Below are 19,584 nucleotides of genomic sequence, written 5' to 3' on the forward strand. Positions count from 1 at the left end.
TAAAGCACCCACAACTTGAACACCTTTGGTCTCTTCCACTGTGATGAACCTCCACCCTCATGGCACAGGCAGATGTAACACTACTGGCATTTGCACCCACTGTAAATATAGTTTTGCAACAGCTTCAGCTTATAACTAGAATTTTCGGGCTGAGTAAAGTGTAGAGAACCACAAAAAGAGGCAGATAGAGGGAGCGAGCCAGATGGTTGGGGAAAGTGAAAGCTCTGTTCCGTCTCGTCTTTGCTCCACAGAGTACAAGCAGCCAAGACTGACAGCTTGCCAATCTAACCGACAGGAGGGACAAGGTCTAGAGATGACGGCTCTTTCTCCTCTTCACTCCACTCGCTCTCTCTCTGTTTGTGCGTGTCATTCCATCACTTGTGTGTAACCATAAATTGACCTTTCACCACCACCAAACGTTCCTTGTCTGTCAAGCACAAAACAGGGGAGAGGAGGGGAAAGGAGAAAAAACACTCTTCCTCCTGCAGCTACCAACCCCCCCTCTTCAACGCACTGATTTCAACTGACAGTAATCACTGTTTATTAGCTCACTTTGCCCTTGTCAAGTCCAAGAGCAGCGGCCACATATTAGAGTGATTAGACAATTAGAGCCATTACAGTATTACAGCGGCCAATGTCACGTCACACATTACACTGTGAGACAAGACCAAAAAACTCTCTTGCCTTTTCCTCAATTACAGGCATTTCAACAGCTCTAAGCTGGCAGAAAATGGGCTTAATGATTGTGGCTAGCGTGCACCACTGCCCTATTTAGAAATAGACTGTCTTTTCTGTTCAAATTAACAGTGCAGGGGGACAAGGCACAAAGGGGAATAGACCGTGCTAAGTAGAGAGAGAGGGAGGAAGACCTGATGTAACAAGGCTTATGCTGCAAAACTAATTAACACAAGGCCCCGTGCTCATTTCCTAAAAATTTACGTAACAGCTCACACTGCTTCATTTATCTAAGCAAACGAGTGGAGAGATGTGTATCTACTTAAGCTGCAGCAGGTCAATTACCAAAGCTAAATAATTCACAGACTGTGATATTTAGGTCCCATGGAAATCATATCTTAAGAAATAACTTCTGCACAGAGTAAATGCTATAATAATTAGTATAATTAAAGCACATCATGTAATAGTCATTGCATGATAATTCCAGTAGAAATTTGTTTAATTCTGCGTTTGCCTTCTTGCAAATGCAAATGAACAAATTAAGGAGTGAGGAAGCAGACTGAGGAATCTGTCCAGTAACAAGTCATATAAAAATAAAGCTTTGCAAGTGAGGTGACAAACCATCACTGCTAAGAGGAAGAGAAGATTAGAGGAAAGGAGATGAGAGAGGTGAGGAGGAGAGGAGAGGCGGCATCTGGAGACTGGAGACATCACAGCACTCTGATGGTCAACCTCATCTCTTGCAGGAGGGGTAAAAAGGGAGAGAAATCTGTTTCCTGTCATCTTCCATCTTGTCAGTCTTTGTTCAGACATCTTGCATCTCCTCTACCAGCTGTTTGCTGCCTGTGCTGACAGATGGCTGCTTCTCTTTGATATGTGCTCTCCTCTGGCCTGCTGTCGCTCACACTCCCCCCTCCTCACTGGGTAAAAGTTTTAGGGGAGAGCAAACCTGGAGCAGGGACTACAGTGGAATTTACTAAATGCAAAGAAAGCTAGTTTGTCACACTAAGAAACCATTGGGCATTTGCAGAACGCTATGGTGCATAATAACCAGTCTTCACCTCGCATCCTGATGGAAAACAATCATCAAGAGATTATGCATATGAACGTGGGAGCAGGTCCACGTGTGTGTATGTTGATCTGTTCCGCAGTGCTGGCCAGCTAGACAGATTTTAAGCCAAGCCTCGCTCTGGGGGAGGCTGCTGAAAAAAACCAGGGGATTGCTTCTTTGGCCCAAAACAGAGTAGACTGGTACTGCCAGGCTGTTCCACAAGTTTACATTCAGACAAAAAGCAATTGTTGGGCTTTGCTCTTCAGCCATCTGCCAACATGTGATCCATCCTTCCATAAATCTGTGACATTCCCATAGCCCACGCTGCCAGGCCGCCTCTCTGTGTGCCCGTGCATCTGTGTGGAGCGACCCCCCTTTGCATGTGAATGCATACGTGGGACAACAGAGGGCTCTTTGAGCCAGGGTACCAGGGTCTGCCCATGCAGCTTAGGCAGCTCAACTATGGGAACCATCCCCGTGCCCAGTCATCCAGCAGGCTGAAACCAGAGCTGCTCCGGAGCAGGCAGCAGACGGCAGGTAGGACCCGGCATTCCAGCGAGAATTCAACTGAGGCCATTGAACTCTGGGAGAACTTGTCTGAGGAGAACATGAAGCACACATCCACTGTGCAGCTGTACATACAACTTAACTTAGGGTCATGAGTGGAGACACATCGCTGCTATCAAGTTCACCGCGCATGTCTTCAAATATTTTCATCCAAGACATATACACATCAGGCTCCAAGCACAATGATATGATTTTGGGAACCTGAAAATAGGTAAACAGAATAGTTATGGTCAAAAGACGAGAGCTTTAGATGAGAAAACCAACACCACCCTCATATTTGTCCATTAAATATGAAGCTGAAGTGGGCAGCCTGTTAGCTTAGCACAAAGACTGAGTAAGGGCCAATGGTAGTCTGACTACCTGATAACAAAATATGCCAGGACGCATTTCTAAAGCTGCCTAATAAAAATGATATTTCTGCTTCGTTTAATCCATAACAATATGTAAAACCACCAATTCGCTATTCAGCAGTGATTAATATTCCTGTCGTTTTGGCACATAACCAGGGGTAACTCTCAATCAAAAAGCAAATAACTGTACTTCCCAAATTAACCTGAAGTAATTTCGTGGTAACCTCAAATGCTTAAAAACCGTGGTTTATTCACAAAGCCTTGAGCAGGTGATCTGCTGTAAGCAAAAAAATCCCTTTATTCTATCAAATAGAGACAATTTTAGTATCAAAACACACTGAGCGGCCACTGATAACCAACATCCTGACCATTAAGAGTACAAAAAAGGGGAGGGGGGGGGGGTAATAAGCAAGTTGTATGCTTGAATAAGATCTTTTAGAATTTGACACAAAACTGAATGTATCGTTAAAAATATTGTGAATTTATAATTTCAATTAAGGGTCATATAATTTATAATACATCATTTCTCGTTAAATAATCCCCTGTTATCCTCAACTTCGAGAAATATAATGTAGAATCTGAAATAAAAGTCTGCACCACCCAGAGTAGAGCACTATACATAGAACATGCAAGACTCATCGAGACAGATCCTGGTTTCTCTCCTTTAGATTGTGTATAAGAGGTAAAGGGAGGCAGATAATAGCCCTACAGCCTGTGTGGGTGAAAGTTGCCTTTCCAGTTGGCTAAGCATCCAGTCACTTGCTCCGTCCGTCTGTCAGGGCCTGTCCCTGGCGACCACACTGAGGGCTTGCTCTCTCTCCCTTTCTCTCTAGCCTGCAATTGTTCAGTGATCCAGACGCTGGTCAGCCGCTGCCTCTCTCCATTCTGTCTTCCACTGAGGAGGCTGGAGACCGGAGACACAGAGGCAGGCACTGCCTTGTTACAGCCCACTAACTGTGTTGACATCCAACAAATTAACACACACATGGCAGGGGGATATGAGATCCTGCCCGGGGCCTGAACCCAGCAGCAACTGTCACTTACATCACATGTGCACACCCGCTCATAAACACCTTCAACTTTCTCTCTGTTTTTATGACCTGATTTATTCTGTTTTTTCAGTTATTTTGTTGTTGTGTGTGTGTTTTTTTCATTTAATTTGTAGAGGACCGTGATGTTCTCTGGTAAATCTTAATAAACATCTCTCTCTCTCTCTCTCTCTCTCTCTCTCTCTCTCTCTCTCTCTCTCTCCCTCCTCATCTTTTCAGCTGCCAGATATTTTAGTTACATTGTACACCCGTCCACTCTGAAGCTTAGCATAAGCAGGCACACAATACACCCAGAAAAAAAACACTTAGCTCTTCATGAACAAACACATCCAACAGAGTGAAAATCTGACTAGTCAAGCTACTTTACTCCCTCTAAGCTTCTGTTGTCTCCTCTGTGACGGAGGCTTTTGTCTGACAGATGTTTACAGGGGATGGGCAATGTTTCCTCGCTGCGTGCTGCCTGGGAAAACATCTGGAGTTTGCAGGGATTTACCGGTAATCCCCTCAGCAAGCTGTGGAGTACTCTCTTAGAATTTCAATGTGTCTGTAAAGTAAGCAAGCTTTTCTGGAAAAAAATTTTTTTTTTAAATAACTGACGCTTTGCAACATCGCCAGGGTCAAAAGTTCCATAAGCCTCTTACCACCGCAGCTTTAAGCATAAATAAATCTAACCGGCTTGGCTGAAATGGCTCCAATATACTCTCATTAAAGTTCTCCAAGCGTTGATGGATGGGGCAAAGGGATAAAACTTTCATGCAGATCAACTCATTCAGTATTTGACAAGAGGCGAAACACTTTTGCCATTGGGATGGTTACACTAGAGGAATCTTCTGAAGCAGAAAACACATGTACACTCCAGCAACAAACTAAAAAGCAAACCAGCCAACAACAGTCTCCCAATAGACTTCTAATGGAGGATTTTATTCTACATGAAATTCCCTCAGCTGAACCGTTCCCAAGATTTTATAGATTGTATGGTTTCATCGTAATCCCTGAGTTTATGTTTGAAATGACCGATGCCACCCAAGAGAGGTTTCCACACCATGTGTCTCTCATGTAACATATTGTGGTATCATCAGGGACTGTAATAAGCATCCCTTAATGATAACCCAAACCCCACACTCTGGCCTTTACAGTCATTATAGTCATTATAGTTACCTCCTACTATTCAACAAACAAAACCATGCACACAGTGAAACAATGAACAGTAAATACAGAGTCAACACACAACCCTTCCCTCTCAGTGGGGGCATGGGGGGGGGGGGGGGGGGGGGGGGGCCTACATCATAAGTTTAACACATGAGACTTGTGATTTAGCCAATTGTTTGTAAATTAATGATGAAGACAGCGGTTACAATTACTAACAATGAAAATGAAAATCAAAGTTATCAAAGGGATCTGTACTACAGCCTTCCAATATAGATTTGGTGAATTTTAAATTATTATCTTGATAACTTATAATGCCACAAAAGATATGACTATGACACCGACTGAAAAAGACAACACATGTGAACAGGCTGTGGTTTATTGAACAAAGAAACTACACTGTAACCAACTATCTGTGATAGATTATGAAATAATACAGATGTAACCCCTTATTTCCCAATTGTGCAATAACAATTTCTTAATTTGCACTGACGTTTGCTCATTGTATCCTCAGTCCAGCCATCTGGCTATGGGAGAGTCCAGAGTCACCGCACCAATCAAAGGGCCCTGGGTCTGTGTTAAACTGAATTAGTCCAGTGTGAGTCAGGTCACCGTTCGCCCTCTGTTGGTCTCCGGCCTCAGGGTTGGCCCACTGGGGGGTCCTGGCACTGGCTCACAGAACAAAGAGCTGCGAGCAGACACACAGAGCAGGACTTATGGGTTGTGTTCTCTTTCCACACGGAGGAATGTAACCCACCTCCAGCCTCCCCCTGTAGTCTCTACCTCCCTCCCTCTCATACCCTCTCACTTGAGGACATGAGCCCACACACAGGGGTAGCAATTACCCTTTCTCCAGACATCAATGACCCTGGGTTGTTGACCCAGAAGCTACCGTGTTTCATGTCCTCCCCTCCCCCCCTTCTCTTCAGAGATTGAGGGAGGCTGGGGGAGAAAGGGAAGACAGCCACTCACTCAAAAATGGCAGTGCTTGTTTAAGGTCACTTCCTATTCGCATGCTGCTGAGAGCGTGCCTGTCAATCACATGTAATCGCACAGAGGCTGGCTGCTCCTGAGGCGAGACAGCTGGGAGCAGGAAAGGCAGACGGCTGTATAAGCTCGTCCTCTCCTCCAAAACAAACTCAGCTTCACCCCAGACCCCTATGAGCACCGACGCACACATACACGATTGTGTATGCTGTCTGTGAACTGACCACACAGACACAGAGGAAAATAGAGAAATGTAGGAAAGCCACCTAGGATCGGTGTAGCCAGACTTAGAGCTCCAGCTGATCACTGTAGAATTTTTCATTTTCTTCTGCAATTGCTCCAAGTAGTGAAAATAAAAGCTAGTCCTGATTCAACAGGGCTTGAAACGACATAGCTTTATTTATTCGCTCCCTGTTTTACTGTGATCACTGTAATGGAATCAGCCAGCCATCTTGCCCTGCCTCTTTCCATTTCAGTTTCCTCTGTTATCCTCCTGCATTTTTTGGATCCAATGCAAAGTGGAAATGTTCTCACTTAACTATGACCAAATGTAATGGGACCAGCAGTGAACGGAAGAGAACAGAACACGGTACTGAACTCCTTCTGCTTTTACAACAGACACTGCAAGCAAACACCCATGCTGTTGTCATGGTTGCTTTAACTTGTCTCGACTGCCGTGTCTTGGCTGAGTTGAACACATTGAACATTGCTTTCTGATCTGACAGCTTTTTGTTGGTATTTTTCTGGCACACTCCTCTGCTGATCAACATTAATGGTTCTAGTCACCAACAATGCAAATAAAGGTGAGTTTTCCAGATGTACGTGTCATATCTAAAGGACAAGCGTGCTATTTTTAAAGGTGATGAAAACATGGTTGTGAAATATTATTTCATCGGATGCAAGGTAAAAATAAATGAAATCACTCTGGTTCTAAAAGACAAAAAGAGCAGCCATCTTCTCACTTTTCCACCCCAAGACGGCTCAAGTACAAAATGGAAGACCAGATGGATAGGAGCACCTCGGGCACCAACAGACGCTCCCACGAGGCCACTTGGCGCAGACAATAAACCTAATTAAGGCAGAGCCATTCAAACGCATGCACGCCGTTATTCCATATTTTTATAGTGCCAAATGTTTAAACTAAACTGTGAAGTAAAGCAATGAACAGTAAACAGAGCTCTGCTTCGCTGTGTTTTATGTAATGAGATAGCTTTATCGATCCTACAGGGCCGACACCCGACGCCAAGAGGAGAACTTGATCAGTGCACGGGGGTCACCACCCAACCGTAACTCATGACACAAAGAGAGACAAGGCATGAACAACAGCACGGTTAAACGGCCGGCCGGCTGACTGACTGTTTGGTCGCTGGTGGCTGATGTCTGGCTGATCGACTGCCTAACTGGCTCAACGACTGGTTAACTGACTGATGGTATTTGCAACTGTAGATATGTTAGTACAGCGGGGAACATGTGGGGAAGGTGCTAGTGGCTGGCCCGAAGTTTAGCTTGCAAAGTGAAATGCCGTCCACAAAGAAAAGTGACATGGAGGACTTACATCCTAACAAACTCAAATACATTACAAGACAGATCTAGCATCACTAAGCGCATTAAAGCTTCAGCACTGTACTACATCACAAGACAGGGTCATACCCTTATCATACATTAAAACCTGAGCTTTTGTGAAAACAGTTTACATATTATTATGTCATCAAACTACCCTCACATTATCTACACAACATTTTCTTTTGAGATTTAAGGACCTTACATTGAAAATAATCTTAAGTATAAGGATAAAACCTGAGACGCTATACAAAATTAAACAATCGTGTATCGCAATAGAGGATGACAGAATGACAGATACCCCGACTCACTGCCACCACTGCAGGTGCTGCCTGTTGCGCTCTCATTGCTTTATTGATGTAACACAATTATTTAATTTCATAAATAACACTATATCAAAAGTTAGGGCTAGGTGTATATTTTGCTTCCAACTGCACTGACTTCTACTCAATTAGCTCAAGTCATCAGGGACAAAGCCAAAACATTAACTGAACCATGGCTCAAAAATCAAGATCTGAACTTCACCATGTGAACGTAACTGATTCGCTACAGCCCTACATGCTACAGATACAGTGGGCCATATTTATTCATTTTTAAGCAAAAAAAAATAAAAAATACTAATCTAGAATATATTGGAGTCTATTTGTAAAAGACAATAATGGTGCTGGGCACAAAAAACAAATATCCAACATGTACTTTTGTAATTTAATGGCTTAAGCTACATTTGCAAGGATGTTCTCACTGTAACACGTATTTTAAATAATGAGTAAAAAAGAAAGTGGAAGTTTTCTTTCATTAGCAAGCCCAGCCCATACAAAACTACCAAAAGTGACGAGACAGGCTGTTCGCAGTATGTCAGTTTGCCTTTCAATGAAATTCTGTGTTTACAGGAAAATCACTGTCAGCAGCAAGGAGTCAATATTCCCACGGGAAAAATTAAACAGGGAACATTCATATTTAACCTTCACTTTGCCACAGACCTACAGATAGAAGATCCATGAACAATCAATGTCAGATGGTTAGACATTTGCCATGCAGGACACGAATCACGAATCGGGGGGGGGGGGGGGGGGGGGGGGTAACAGCAATAATAATCAAGAAATAAAATAGAAAAACAACATATGGACTTACCTTCTCGTTGTACTTGAACTTGACATAAAACCAACTGGACTTGATCATCCTTCCCTCCTCTTTTCCTGACTGATTCAGTGTGCCGAGAGAAAGTCTACGTTTCTTCCACAGAGTGATGTTGAATCTGCAGCGGCGTGACACTGAAATGCTTCTGCTACTTTATCCTGACGGTCTTTGCGCTTGTTCTTTCTCACTCTGCGACTGACTTCAAGCGTCTAAGCTTGCTACCGTTTCTTTCACTCCCTCGTCTTCGTGGTGTGGTGTGGTCTGGTCTAGTGTGTGTGTGTGTGTGTGTGTGTGTGTGTGTGTGTGCAGTGTGTGTGTGAGGCTTGGCGGGTTTGGAAGGCTGACAGAAGAGCTCCTCAGATGGGCTTCAGCTGTGTTCAGCGGTGGTGGCAGTTGCCAGTAGGAAGAATGTTTCCCCTCCGAGTGGGCAAACTCTAAAACCCGAAGTAACAGCCTCCCTCACTGCACTCTCTCCCTCTCCACCTCTAACTTTCCTTCTCCTTCTCTTGCTCCTTTTATTTTCCCCTTTTCTAGCCTTCTACTCACTCGATGTCTCCCCCCAGTGCTTCCTATTGCTCTCTTTTGTGCTCCATTAAGCTCTTCGAGTCGGACCTCATTTAACCCCTCTCTGTATCTATTTCCATCTTGCCTCTCTCTGCCCTTTGTAAAGTAACATTGTCTGCATTATTATTTCCACGGACAACAGCCCCTGATGTTTTTCTGACCCTGAAGGCGCAGCATTCCCATGAGCCAAATAAATGCTGACGGCTGAACAAATATGCCTCCTAAATGCTCAAATGCAGTATCAAGATCAGATTGGATATCGCGCAACGCTGCACCACAGCTACCAATATGTAGAATTTAATGTTTAAATAATAAAATTTCAACTACAGGCAAAGTAGGCCTGTAGTTGAAATTTTGTGAAAAATGTTGTGAATTCTGTGACTCTGTTTTACACTATCACTACTATTACTACTATTATTGCTAATGTTTTCTAACAGCATTTCTAACAGCATTAGTGTTTTCTTACAGCATGTCATACATTTTCTCAAAACAGCCCTTAAACCTGCACCTGCCTCTTGTAACAAGCTGTGTCATTATTAAGAGTAGGTTGCTAATGCAAAAAACTGAAGAGACACCGAGAACAACTAGCATTAATTTGCTGTTTTCTTTCTAGATACCTGACAATGTCCTGTGTTCACTCTCTTTATGCTCTGTCTGGGTCTCCACAACCTAATGAGGAAAAGATCTGGCTCTTTAGCAGCTACAGTAAGTGTCCCAGAGCCATAAGACAATCAGCAATCGTTGGGTGATACTTCTCTGTGGGTTTGTCACTCAGTGACATCCTGCCCATTTGTTCTGTTATTAATATTAGAATATTATTTAGAAGCTTTTCAAGTACCTATTTTTTCCTGACTTTGTGAATGTGGTATGATTCAATTTGATTCACTGTGGGGCCTGGCAACGACACACAACTATAATGCAGCAATTAGATTTTGATTCAAACATCTAAATTAATTCTGACTGGTGCACAAACATATGCAAATCAACTTTTTTACAACAAAGGCAACAGAGGAATACAAACCGGTGACTTGACCACAGACAAAAGACAAATACAGTAATTTCTCATGAAATTACCAAACCTGTTCCAATGTTGGCAGACAAAGAGCAGACAGTGAAAACAGGTGATTCCTCGTTTGCTGATAAGAGCATCTTAATGACGGCGGTCCAAAGCTACTGATGGTGAAACAATGCTATCTTTGAAAGATACAAAGCATTATCACACGCCGAGAACATTATTGAAGATGTGGGGCCAGCGGTCTACAGCTTGCTGTGCGTTACAAAACACACAGTACTACTCACTGGATACAACTATGTTTGAGAAAACAAAACCTATTAGCTTCTGAATTTAACTGTACTTTGATAATTAATTTGCTGATTAAAGCCAATGTTGTCATTAACTACAATTACTTCAGCACTCGAATTCCCGCTGTGTTCCTCAGGGTGTGCTGGAAGTGTTATATCTATTGACTTTGAGGACATCCACTGTAGTGAAAATTTAATTGTGCATTTATAAACTAACTTTAGCACTGCCTCTGGTATGAAGGTATACAGAATAGTGGAGAACTCAAGGAAAGCATTACTATGTGTGGACACAGGGTTTCGTTGGGGGGCAGCAAACTGCCATTATGAACTGGACCTTAAAAAAGCCAGTCGTCTACTGTGAATGCTTGAGGACTAAAAAAGGCCACAGCCGCAGCAGAGATTGGGCCACCCAGCCGATGTTTACATTCTGCCACTCCCCACAGTGCACGGGGCCCAGAGCCCATACACACAACACCGCTGTGTATAAAATCCTGTCACCTTTGACTATTGCTCAAGATGCCTGCCAGCTAGAACCGTATCCCACCGTTGTTGGCCAAATTTGGCAGCTCCTCTCTCACCTCTCTCAGCATCCATGGAAATCCTTTGTCCAGGATAGTTTTGTGCCAGTACAAGAAAAAAGTCTGGCAAAGTCCACCATCACTGTGGGACAACAGGAAAGACAGCACTTCTTGTTTGACTCCATCTCTTACCAGCCATGCTCATTGAAGTGGGATTTTTCAGGAGGAATTGTTTGGTATCTGTATAGAGTGATGTCCGGTGTAACCGGCCCCCGACCTCCATGTGGCCCGATGCCAAATTAGCAAAATTCGGCCAAGGGGCCTTCCTTCCTGACCCGAGAGCCTTGTAAACCATTTGCTGCTGACACAAAATCAAACCTGCTTTACCCCTCTTTTAAAACACTTTCCATCAGTTGGTCTAAGAATTAATAAACATATACGGATCATAATTGGGGATAAACCAAATATATTAATTGAAAATAACAACTAAATGAACAATATCAATTCAACTAACAAGAGGCTATCACCTGTGTCTGTGGTACTTAAATACATTTATACATTTTCAAATGTATTTACTAAGAGATCTGAATCCTAACAGCCGAGCAGATACACATCATGTACTTCTTCCCCCAGGTGTCTTTAATCCTTCCCTTTACCTTTTAGCATCCTTCCACTTTGGATTCTGTTTTCAGAGGCCAGCAGTGAAATCTCGTCAGGAGGGCTTATCTTTAGCAGTTGGTCTAATCAAAAGAAAAACAAACAGCAGGTTTCCTGGTTGGGGTTGCTAGGGGCTGGTTGTGTTGTTGGTGTGTGGGTTGCTGAATACTGTTTGCTCCACTTCTGTTTTCTCCACCAACTCTTCTCTTTCTCTCGCCTTCTCACTTTCCACTCTCCTCATGTCACCCACAGCGAGCGGGTGGTGCTATGACGCTGAGTGACAGCCTGCCTGCCTGCTCACTTCCCACACACATGCCTACACTTGGCCATGTCCTCCATGGCCATCGTGGTGCCTGGACGACAGATCTGCAAGAGCTCGGGGGGCCCGAGATCCAACGAAACAGAAACAAGTAGCTCAGGGTCTCATTTCACAACTTGCTGGAGATTATGTGGCTAGCATGAAATCCTTTCCGGATCTCTAGTTAAACAATTAAACATAGTGTGCAAAGAGATCTTATCGAAACAATTAACTTCAGCAGAGTGGAATAATGCAAGGTTAAGGAGCATTGTTTCCACATGGCTTTATCAGCAGGCAGGAGGGGCAGAGGGGAATGAAATTGGTTTTCATGCTCCAGTTTCTGGACAACTATCTAATACAATGATAAGTCTCATAGGTGCGGTGGTTTGGTGATAGGGTTTCCTTTTGATTTCTCCCTTGTGGAATTCCTCCTTCCCACAGGGCTGTACGGAGAAGCAGCTTGGAAAGCCACCTACAGAGGCCCTGGAGCAGCCTGCCAGTAGAGCATTTTCCTGCCAGAGGCACCGTTTCTCCTGGGGGTTAACACAGACCTGTGTGCGTGCCTGCGTGCATGTGTGTTACGGACATGACTGCGTCTGCCTACTTGACATCTGTGGCTGCACATGCTCATCCAGGTGTGTCCTTGTGCATTACACGAGGGAATCTGAAAGCCAGTAAATTTCTGTTTGGATTTGTTTGTCTGCGTGGTTGCAAGCATCAGACTCCTCTCGCCCCTTCTCTCTGTCTCTTTCCCTCCCCTCTCTCTCTCTCTCTCTCTCTCTCTCTCTCTCTCTCTCTCTCTCTCTCTCTTCAAGCAACATCTGCCCAGATGTTCAACCCCTCTGAGTCCCAACACCTCAGCTCTGCTCCAATTTTCCATTAAACCCCCTGGCACAAAAAAAGTGAGTGAGTACCAAGAAGAAAAAAACAAACTCTCCTGCAAAAACTATCTCTCTACTTCCTTAAATGTTATTAGAGTTTGCTTTAATCTTTTAAGCTCTCGGGGGCAAACACAGCTCTGTGCTGTTAAATGCAACATGGGCTCTTCATTTGATCAAACGTATGGAACGAGAAGAGACGAAACGAAGGTCTGAGGGAGGTAGGGGAGAGCAACATTTCAGAGTTTGCCCCTAAGACTGTTTAGTGGGGGGTGTAGGCATTACAACAACTAACTGGGTGAGAGTCTTAGGCCTCGCCTCCGTCTCCTCCTGTCTCCGTTATACTGCTGCACGCTCTGAGAGGCATTGGCCTGACATGACATGACAGAGTGCATGTTTCCTCTCTTCCCCTCCGCGGGCTGTATTGGCTAGCAACACAAAGGCCATTTCCTGTTCTCCACACACAGATATTAAGAGTTGAAGCAGAGTCTCTCTGATAGGGAGATAATACAGGCCACAGGCCTGAGTCCCATCGAGGGCCACAACCAGGAAATCACGTTAGCCTGCTCCCTCCTCCTGCTAATACTGGGGATTATGGCACAAGGATGCTTTGGCACAAATTACTTTAGCTGTAACGTAGTGAGGCAGCATGTATTAAGATCCATGAGGTGCAGCAATTGCCTGAACTTCCTCTTTTGGGAGGACTTTGTACTGACTGGAGGAGATCAAATGTACAACATATGTTTATTATTTTTGAAATAATCAACTTTGTTCAATTTAGTAGATGTAAAAATGGATTATTGTTTTATTGATTGCATTTGACACATCTTTTGTTAATATACAAGCTTCAAATTTCATGGTAACCCGTCCAGGAGCTGTCACTGTGTTTCGAGTGACAGACGTCAACCTTGCAGTGGTGCTGCAGGTAAATTCAGAGGATCACCATAGTCAGTAGGATCCCTCCTTTGGGAACCTTGAATGTCTGTACAAAATCTCATGTCAATCCATTTTATAGGTGACAGAAAATTTCAGTCTGGACCCACGTGGTTGACTGACTGACAGTGCCATCCCTAGAGCCATACCACCAACACAGCGAAAAGTGCCTGCTATTCTGCAACAAAGGCAGCGGTTACAGCATCACAAAAGGTTTTATACAGAGGGAGATTGTAAAGTGGGAGAACAAAAAAACAGTGTTCACTAGAGTTCAAAGTTGTTCATTAAACGCTTTCTGCAAGCAACAAAAGGAAACATCAAGGTCACAAGAGAAGACTGCTAGTGCATTGTCATTCTGCAAAGCGTTTAAGTGACAGACCTCATAACAAACTAGTGCATTACTGACTTCCTTTTAAATAAAGCATTTTATTCCTCACACAAAACGACTATCTCCTTTAGAAAGCGACATCATCACAAGCAGGGGAACGTTGCACAGTCTAACTCATGTAATTGAATCAAATGAGTATGGCAGCAGTATGCATGAGTGTCTGTATTCAGTGTGTGTGTGTGTGTGTGTGTGTGTGTGTGTGTGTGTGTGTGTGTGTGTGTGTGTGTGTGTGTGTGTGTGTGTGTGTGTGTGTGTAAGAGAGCATTTGGGAGCACTTGTACATCTATATGACTAACTCTAATTGTTAAAATGCACTCAACTGGTGAAAGGAAACAGTAAATACCATGTCAAGTGCTTGCACTTAACTGTGGGAAAATGGTATGGCGGAATTTTGGTGAAGTTACACAATCTGTGACATCTGAAATTGCCCGAGTAAACCCCAATAAAATAGGTTTACTTAAGGATACACCATCCCATACGAAGAAATGTTTTAGGAGACATTATGCTCATAGTCAGGTACATAATTTTAATTTGGGTTATTACTTGAAAAGGTTTACATGCTGTAGTGTGCAGTAAACATCAGTTTCCTCAGCTCCTCTTGTCAGCCTCTGTCTAAAAAACACGTGGTTTTAGCTCCTCCCTCAAATGTAGCCCAGTCTTTTCTGATTGGCCAGCTGGCCAACTCTGTTGTGATTGACTTGCTTTACCAGACTATCCACTAGACATTGCATGCACTTCCGTAATATGGTGGTCGGCTACTGACGAGGCGTGTTTTCTGTCGGGGAGAAGAGCTTGTTTCACTGCGGATTTTAGACTTTTTCACTTTGCAGACCTTTAACATACACTTAACTGATATAACACACTATAGGTAAAGGATAAACTGAAAAAGCATAGTATGTCTCCTTTAAATTCAAACAAAGATTTACAACCCATAGCATTGTTGAGAGCTATTTTGCATTCTCTAAATACCTAAGGGAGAAAAGTGTTATGATGCAGTGTGTTTACATGTAACTGTGACCCTGTAATTGCCAGCAGGGATAATTACAGGTGGATGCAAAAAAAACACCACCACAACTTGAAATGAAATGGGGATTTATTTATAGCTAAATGCCTAAAAGCAATTGAGTAAATGAGGCATTAATAATGACCTCAGAACAAAGAGGTCGGCATCATACGCTCAATTTGACGGTGGCAAAATGAAGAAAGGTAGGCAATATGTGGTTCAGAGTTACCAGAGAATGGCAGAAGGCTGGGGGGAATAATCGATTTACCCAGAACTTAGAAATAAAAGTCAACTACAGACAGCAGAAGTATAGTTCTCAGAGTTCATCTCAGAGATAAAGCCCTTTCGGTTGGACCCGAAGTGATGCTTCGCGGCTCTCCAAGTGAGGTTACACGTCTTTGGACGCATTGGTTGCTTAGAAACGGGGGTCAAATAACTGTCCTTTTAACTTATTTGATGACTTCGATCCAGGACATTGCTTTGCGCGACAGCGAACAGAGCCACAGCTGAAACTATGACTATGTTTAGCTGCCTGCGAGGACACACGCGTAATGGTGTTAGGAATCCCACCTTTACAGTGGGATTCCTAACAGTGCTGCGGAAAGAGAGAGGGAGAGAAAGAGCGAAAGAGCATTGCAGTTTTACAATGAAGCAATGATGACAAACACTAAGAAAGAGACCTTTTATGTTCATATGAGAAATGTAAAAAATAAATTAAAATGGGTTCATTATGAAACTGTGGTGGGACAAATTACACTATGGTGGGTCCGCCAACGCCTACGTGATACCTGACAGTCCATGGTCACAAGGCGGCAGTGTGGTCACAAGGCAAATCATTAACAAATATAGCATTTCATAACCGGGTCATTTCATTTCATATCGCACAAATAAAGGAGTTGGACTACTTTTTTTCTAAGTAAAAATAACTGGATCAGATATGGTTTAAACCAAAAAGACCCCCCCCCCCCATTATCTCCTAGTGGAATTGAAAAAGGTGGGCTGTCCTCCCTACATAAGTCAGCAGGCTATTTGGCGAGGGATCAGGCTGAGGAGGAGAAAAATAAGCTCCTGGGAGAAATAGGCAAGAGAAACTGGAGGGAAATGATTCCATGTTCCAATGACTTTCAGATGCGTGAACCAATGCCAACTCCATGATGTCTGAGTTCACCTCCTCCCTGTCTGAATGCCTTTGCACGCATTCGCCCTCTCCTCCCTTCTACGAGGGAAGCAGGCCACAGACCCAGCTGTCCCGGCATTGGTTGGTAGACAGATGAGATGAAAGCAGGAAACAGAGATAAACACACACTAATTGCTCACAGAGACTTGGGATGGGGTGAGTGGCGGTGCTGGGGTGGAGGGGGTGTTAGTTGTAAACCGAAGATTCAGTAACAGGATGGCTGGAAATAGAGTTGGACTGCTGCTGGGTTGCCTGACGCTCGCCGGGGCCCTGAAATCTTTTGCATGTGCACAGACAACTGGACGACAACAGATCCAAGTCATTAACAGAAAAAAAAGAAGATGATTTCAGGACAACTAAAAGGAAGAGAAACAGATGAAAATCACAGAGGGTCATGAGAAAGTGAGTCAAAGGAACCTGCTGGCAGCCCGAAAAGCAGAAGTTCTTTCATCACTACATGGATTTTATGCTAAGGTTATCCTTCCACTGTTCCCTTCAGAACCTACACAAGATAAGAAAATCGCTCTACCCAGGCCTCATGAAGAGAACAGAATGCCACAATACAGAGACTAAATGTGTTATAAGATAGTTCAACATTATAATTATTATTATATGGCTTTTATTATATATGCAGCAGTGGATAAATGTGTCTATCTCTAATTTAATGTAACTGATATATGCAGAGCTCTTTGCACATTAAGTTTTGTTGAGTGACCTTTTCAAAATAAAAAATAGGGCACGCATAAGATGCATGAGCACACTGACTTAACCAATACGCTCCTAAAAACAGGATGTGCTTTTGACCAAACAAAAAAAGGGGTACATTATACTTCTCTAGTGCATTCCCTTTTAAACAGCATACCAGACAGTGGTGTGAAAGAGCAATGCTTCTTTTACCACATTAACAAGTCAAGCAGAGACACCAGCTTGCAGAGCACACAAAAACCAGACAACATTCAGATCAGGTCTGTTATCAAGTTACTCAATGAATTAACATCAATGAGTGACAGCTAATATCCTTAAGTGAAAAAAGCAACAGTCAGTGATGGCTAAAAATGAAGTGCTGCTCCCTAAATGTTCTGTACATTGACCTTTAGGTAATCAAATAAAGCGTTTGTTAACATATTGGTCATAGCCAGAGCTTCGCCAGTCTATGAATTTTGCCAATGCAGGCTATTAGAATTCAGAGTCACTCATAAATTATTAAATGTACCCCTTTTTGGCAGATACTTTTACCCAGAGAAACATGCAACTGAGGGACAATACAAAAGCTTTGGTACAGAAGGAGACCAATGACGCAAATACAAAGTGCTAAATCTGTTCAATGAGACAAAGTGTCGGAGATCATGTGAAGAATACGGACGAGAGTCTTCAAGAGGTTCTTGAAGATAAAGAGGGTTGCCCCTTCTCTGACAGCATTTGGCAGCTTGTTCTATCATCAAAGAACCACACACGAGAACAGTTTGGATCATGATTTCCATGAATGCCAGGAGGAACGTTGTGGCCGAGAAGGAGCGAGCACACACACACACACACACACACACACACACACACACACACACACACACACACACACACACACACACACACACACACACACACACACACACACACACACACACACACACACACACACACACACACACACACACACACACACACACACACACACACACGATTTAGTTGACTGGCTAGGTTGATGTGCCAGTGAGTGACAAGCGCCCATTTGAACCGATTGAAGACCAGAAGAGCCTCTGCATTCTGCAAAAGCCCATAAACGACCAACGGTGTATTGATATTGCAATAATTGTGTATGATAAGGCTTACATTTAACAGATTATAGTGTACTTAGTGCTATGAAGAATGATTAAAGTGATGATAGTGAATGTCATCACAAAATATATACATTGCCATCTAAAGTCATTGTTCTAGCTGTTGCTACAGCTAGAGTTGTCACAATCACAGAATGTTAGAAAATTTAATGATTCATTGTCATACAAATAACAATTAATAATTTAGTTGGCTTTGCAGCTAAATCTATGATGTTAAAATTCAACAGATGCTCACTGAAATAAGGTTGGTCGAACACTCGAACATAAGCAACTTGAGATCGTATCTTATACTGGTGATGCATATTCTCCAGTCACTTAAAGCGATAAACTACAGCAGAGGAACGAGCACGATAAAAATAAGAATAACAATTTTATTTATATAGCACCTTTCAGAAGTAGCTTCACAAAGTGCTTTCACAAAAACATACAAATCATAGACAATTAAAATCAGCATTCCAACATAATACGTTTTTCAGGTCACATATCTGTATAAAAAAAGATATAAAAAGATAATATAAAAAGACAATATAAAAAGACGAGACAATGAGGTAAGAGAACCAGTCAAACCTCAAATGGTAGAAACAACCTCTTAAATAGTGATGGAAAGGTAACATTTTGGTAATAGAGATGAATGGAAACAATTCTAATGATTACGTAAAATGATTGCAGTCCGCTCAAGTAATCGCAATCAGGCGATTATGTAATAACTGTGACAGGCCTATAGTAACAACATAAAATGCCATGACCTAAAGGGTTTTGCTGGTCTCCCATCATGTGGCGCAAACTTTCAAGGGCCTTCCAGAGTACACAAACACCGTCTGGGTGTCTGCAAACTCACATGCACAGATTGTTCCAGCATCATCCACAATAAGTTCTGGTGGGAGGACAGTGTAAACTAAGCCACATGTGCGCTAGAGTCTAAGAGTGTTTCACCAGTTGTGACAAGCTGAGTGAAGACAGGACATTGGGCGTGTGGACTTGGGTCTGCTACAACTCAAATCAAGTTTTTTATTTACTAGAAAAGCATTGTAGCTATTATATCAATTATTATTTTACAGTATCAATGTATTTAGTTTTTGTCTGTTTAGCAAAATACACTATGAAAACTGGCATTGCATTTGCTTTATGCAAGAAATTCATTAGATTTCTTCATACACACACACACGCACACACGGGCAAGAACAATACCCTGTGTATGCAACTATGTCGGCATGTCTGTTCGCTCTTCACCATCTCTGGCTGAGTTGCTATGTAAGTACAGGCAATAGACCATTTTGTGGACTATTGTCTTTTTTTCTATCCTGGAAGAGGATAAGTCAGAATGGGAACAGAGGATAACGACCACAAAGCTATAACACTCATGATTTCCAGAGTATAAAGAGGACGCCTGCTCATTCCACTGCCCATTACCACAATCCACACAGGGGCTCTTATGTGGGAGCAGGCCCATTAAAAACTTTGAAACATGCCTGAAAAATAGACTGCATCCCATTACCCGTGCTCCGTGACAGC

The 19,584-nt window shown here is 42.9% G+C and overlaps 1 protein-coding gene across 8 annotated transcripts in view; it reads right to left on the reverse strand.

Annotated features, from left to right (window-relative positions):
- Positions 1-19,584, reverse strand: part of auts2a (activator of transcription and developmental regulator AUTS2 a) — a 270,462-nt gene that overhangs the window by 166,048 nt on the left and 84,830 nt on the right. The window contains exon 1 of one of the 8 annotated variants that reach the window (XM_047330443.1): positions 8,517-8,806. The exons of 6 other annotated variants lie outside the window; for them this stretch is intronic. In XM_047330443.1, the coding sequence (XP_047186399.1) occupies positions 8,517-8,564 (48 nt within the window). In that variant the 5' untranslated portion in view covers positions 8,565-8,806. Of the gene's footprint in view, positions 1-8,516; positions 8,807-19,584 lie in introns of those variants that run through there. One more of the 8 variants, XM_047330441.1, reaches the window with a different exon arrangement.

The sequence above is a fragment of the Scophthalmus maximus genome, chromosome 2 (genome assembly GCF_022379125.1).
Source record: "Scophthalmus maximus strain ysfricsl-2021 chromosome 2, ASM2237912v1, whole genome shotgun sequence".
In the NCBI taxonomy this organism is placed as follows: Eukaryota; Metazoa; Chordata; class Actinopteri; order Pleuronectiformes; family Scophthalmidae; genus Scophthalmus; species Scophthalmus maximus.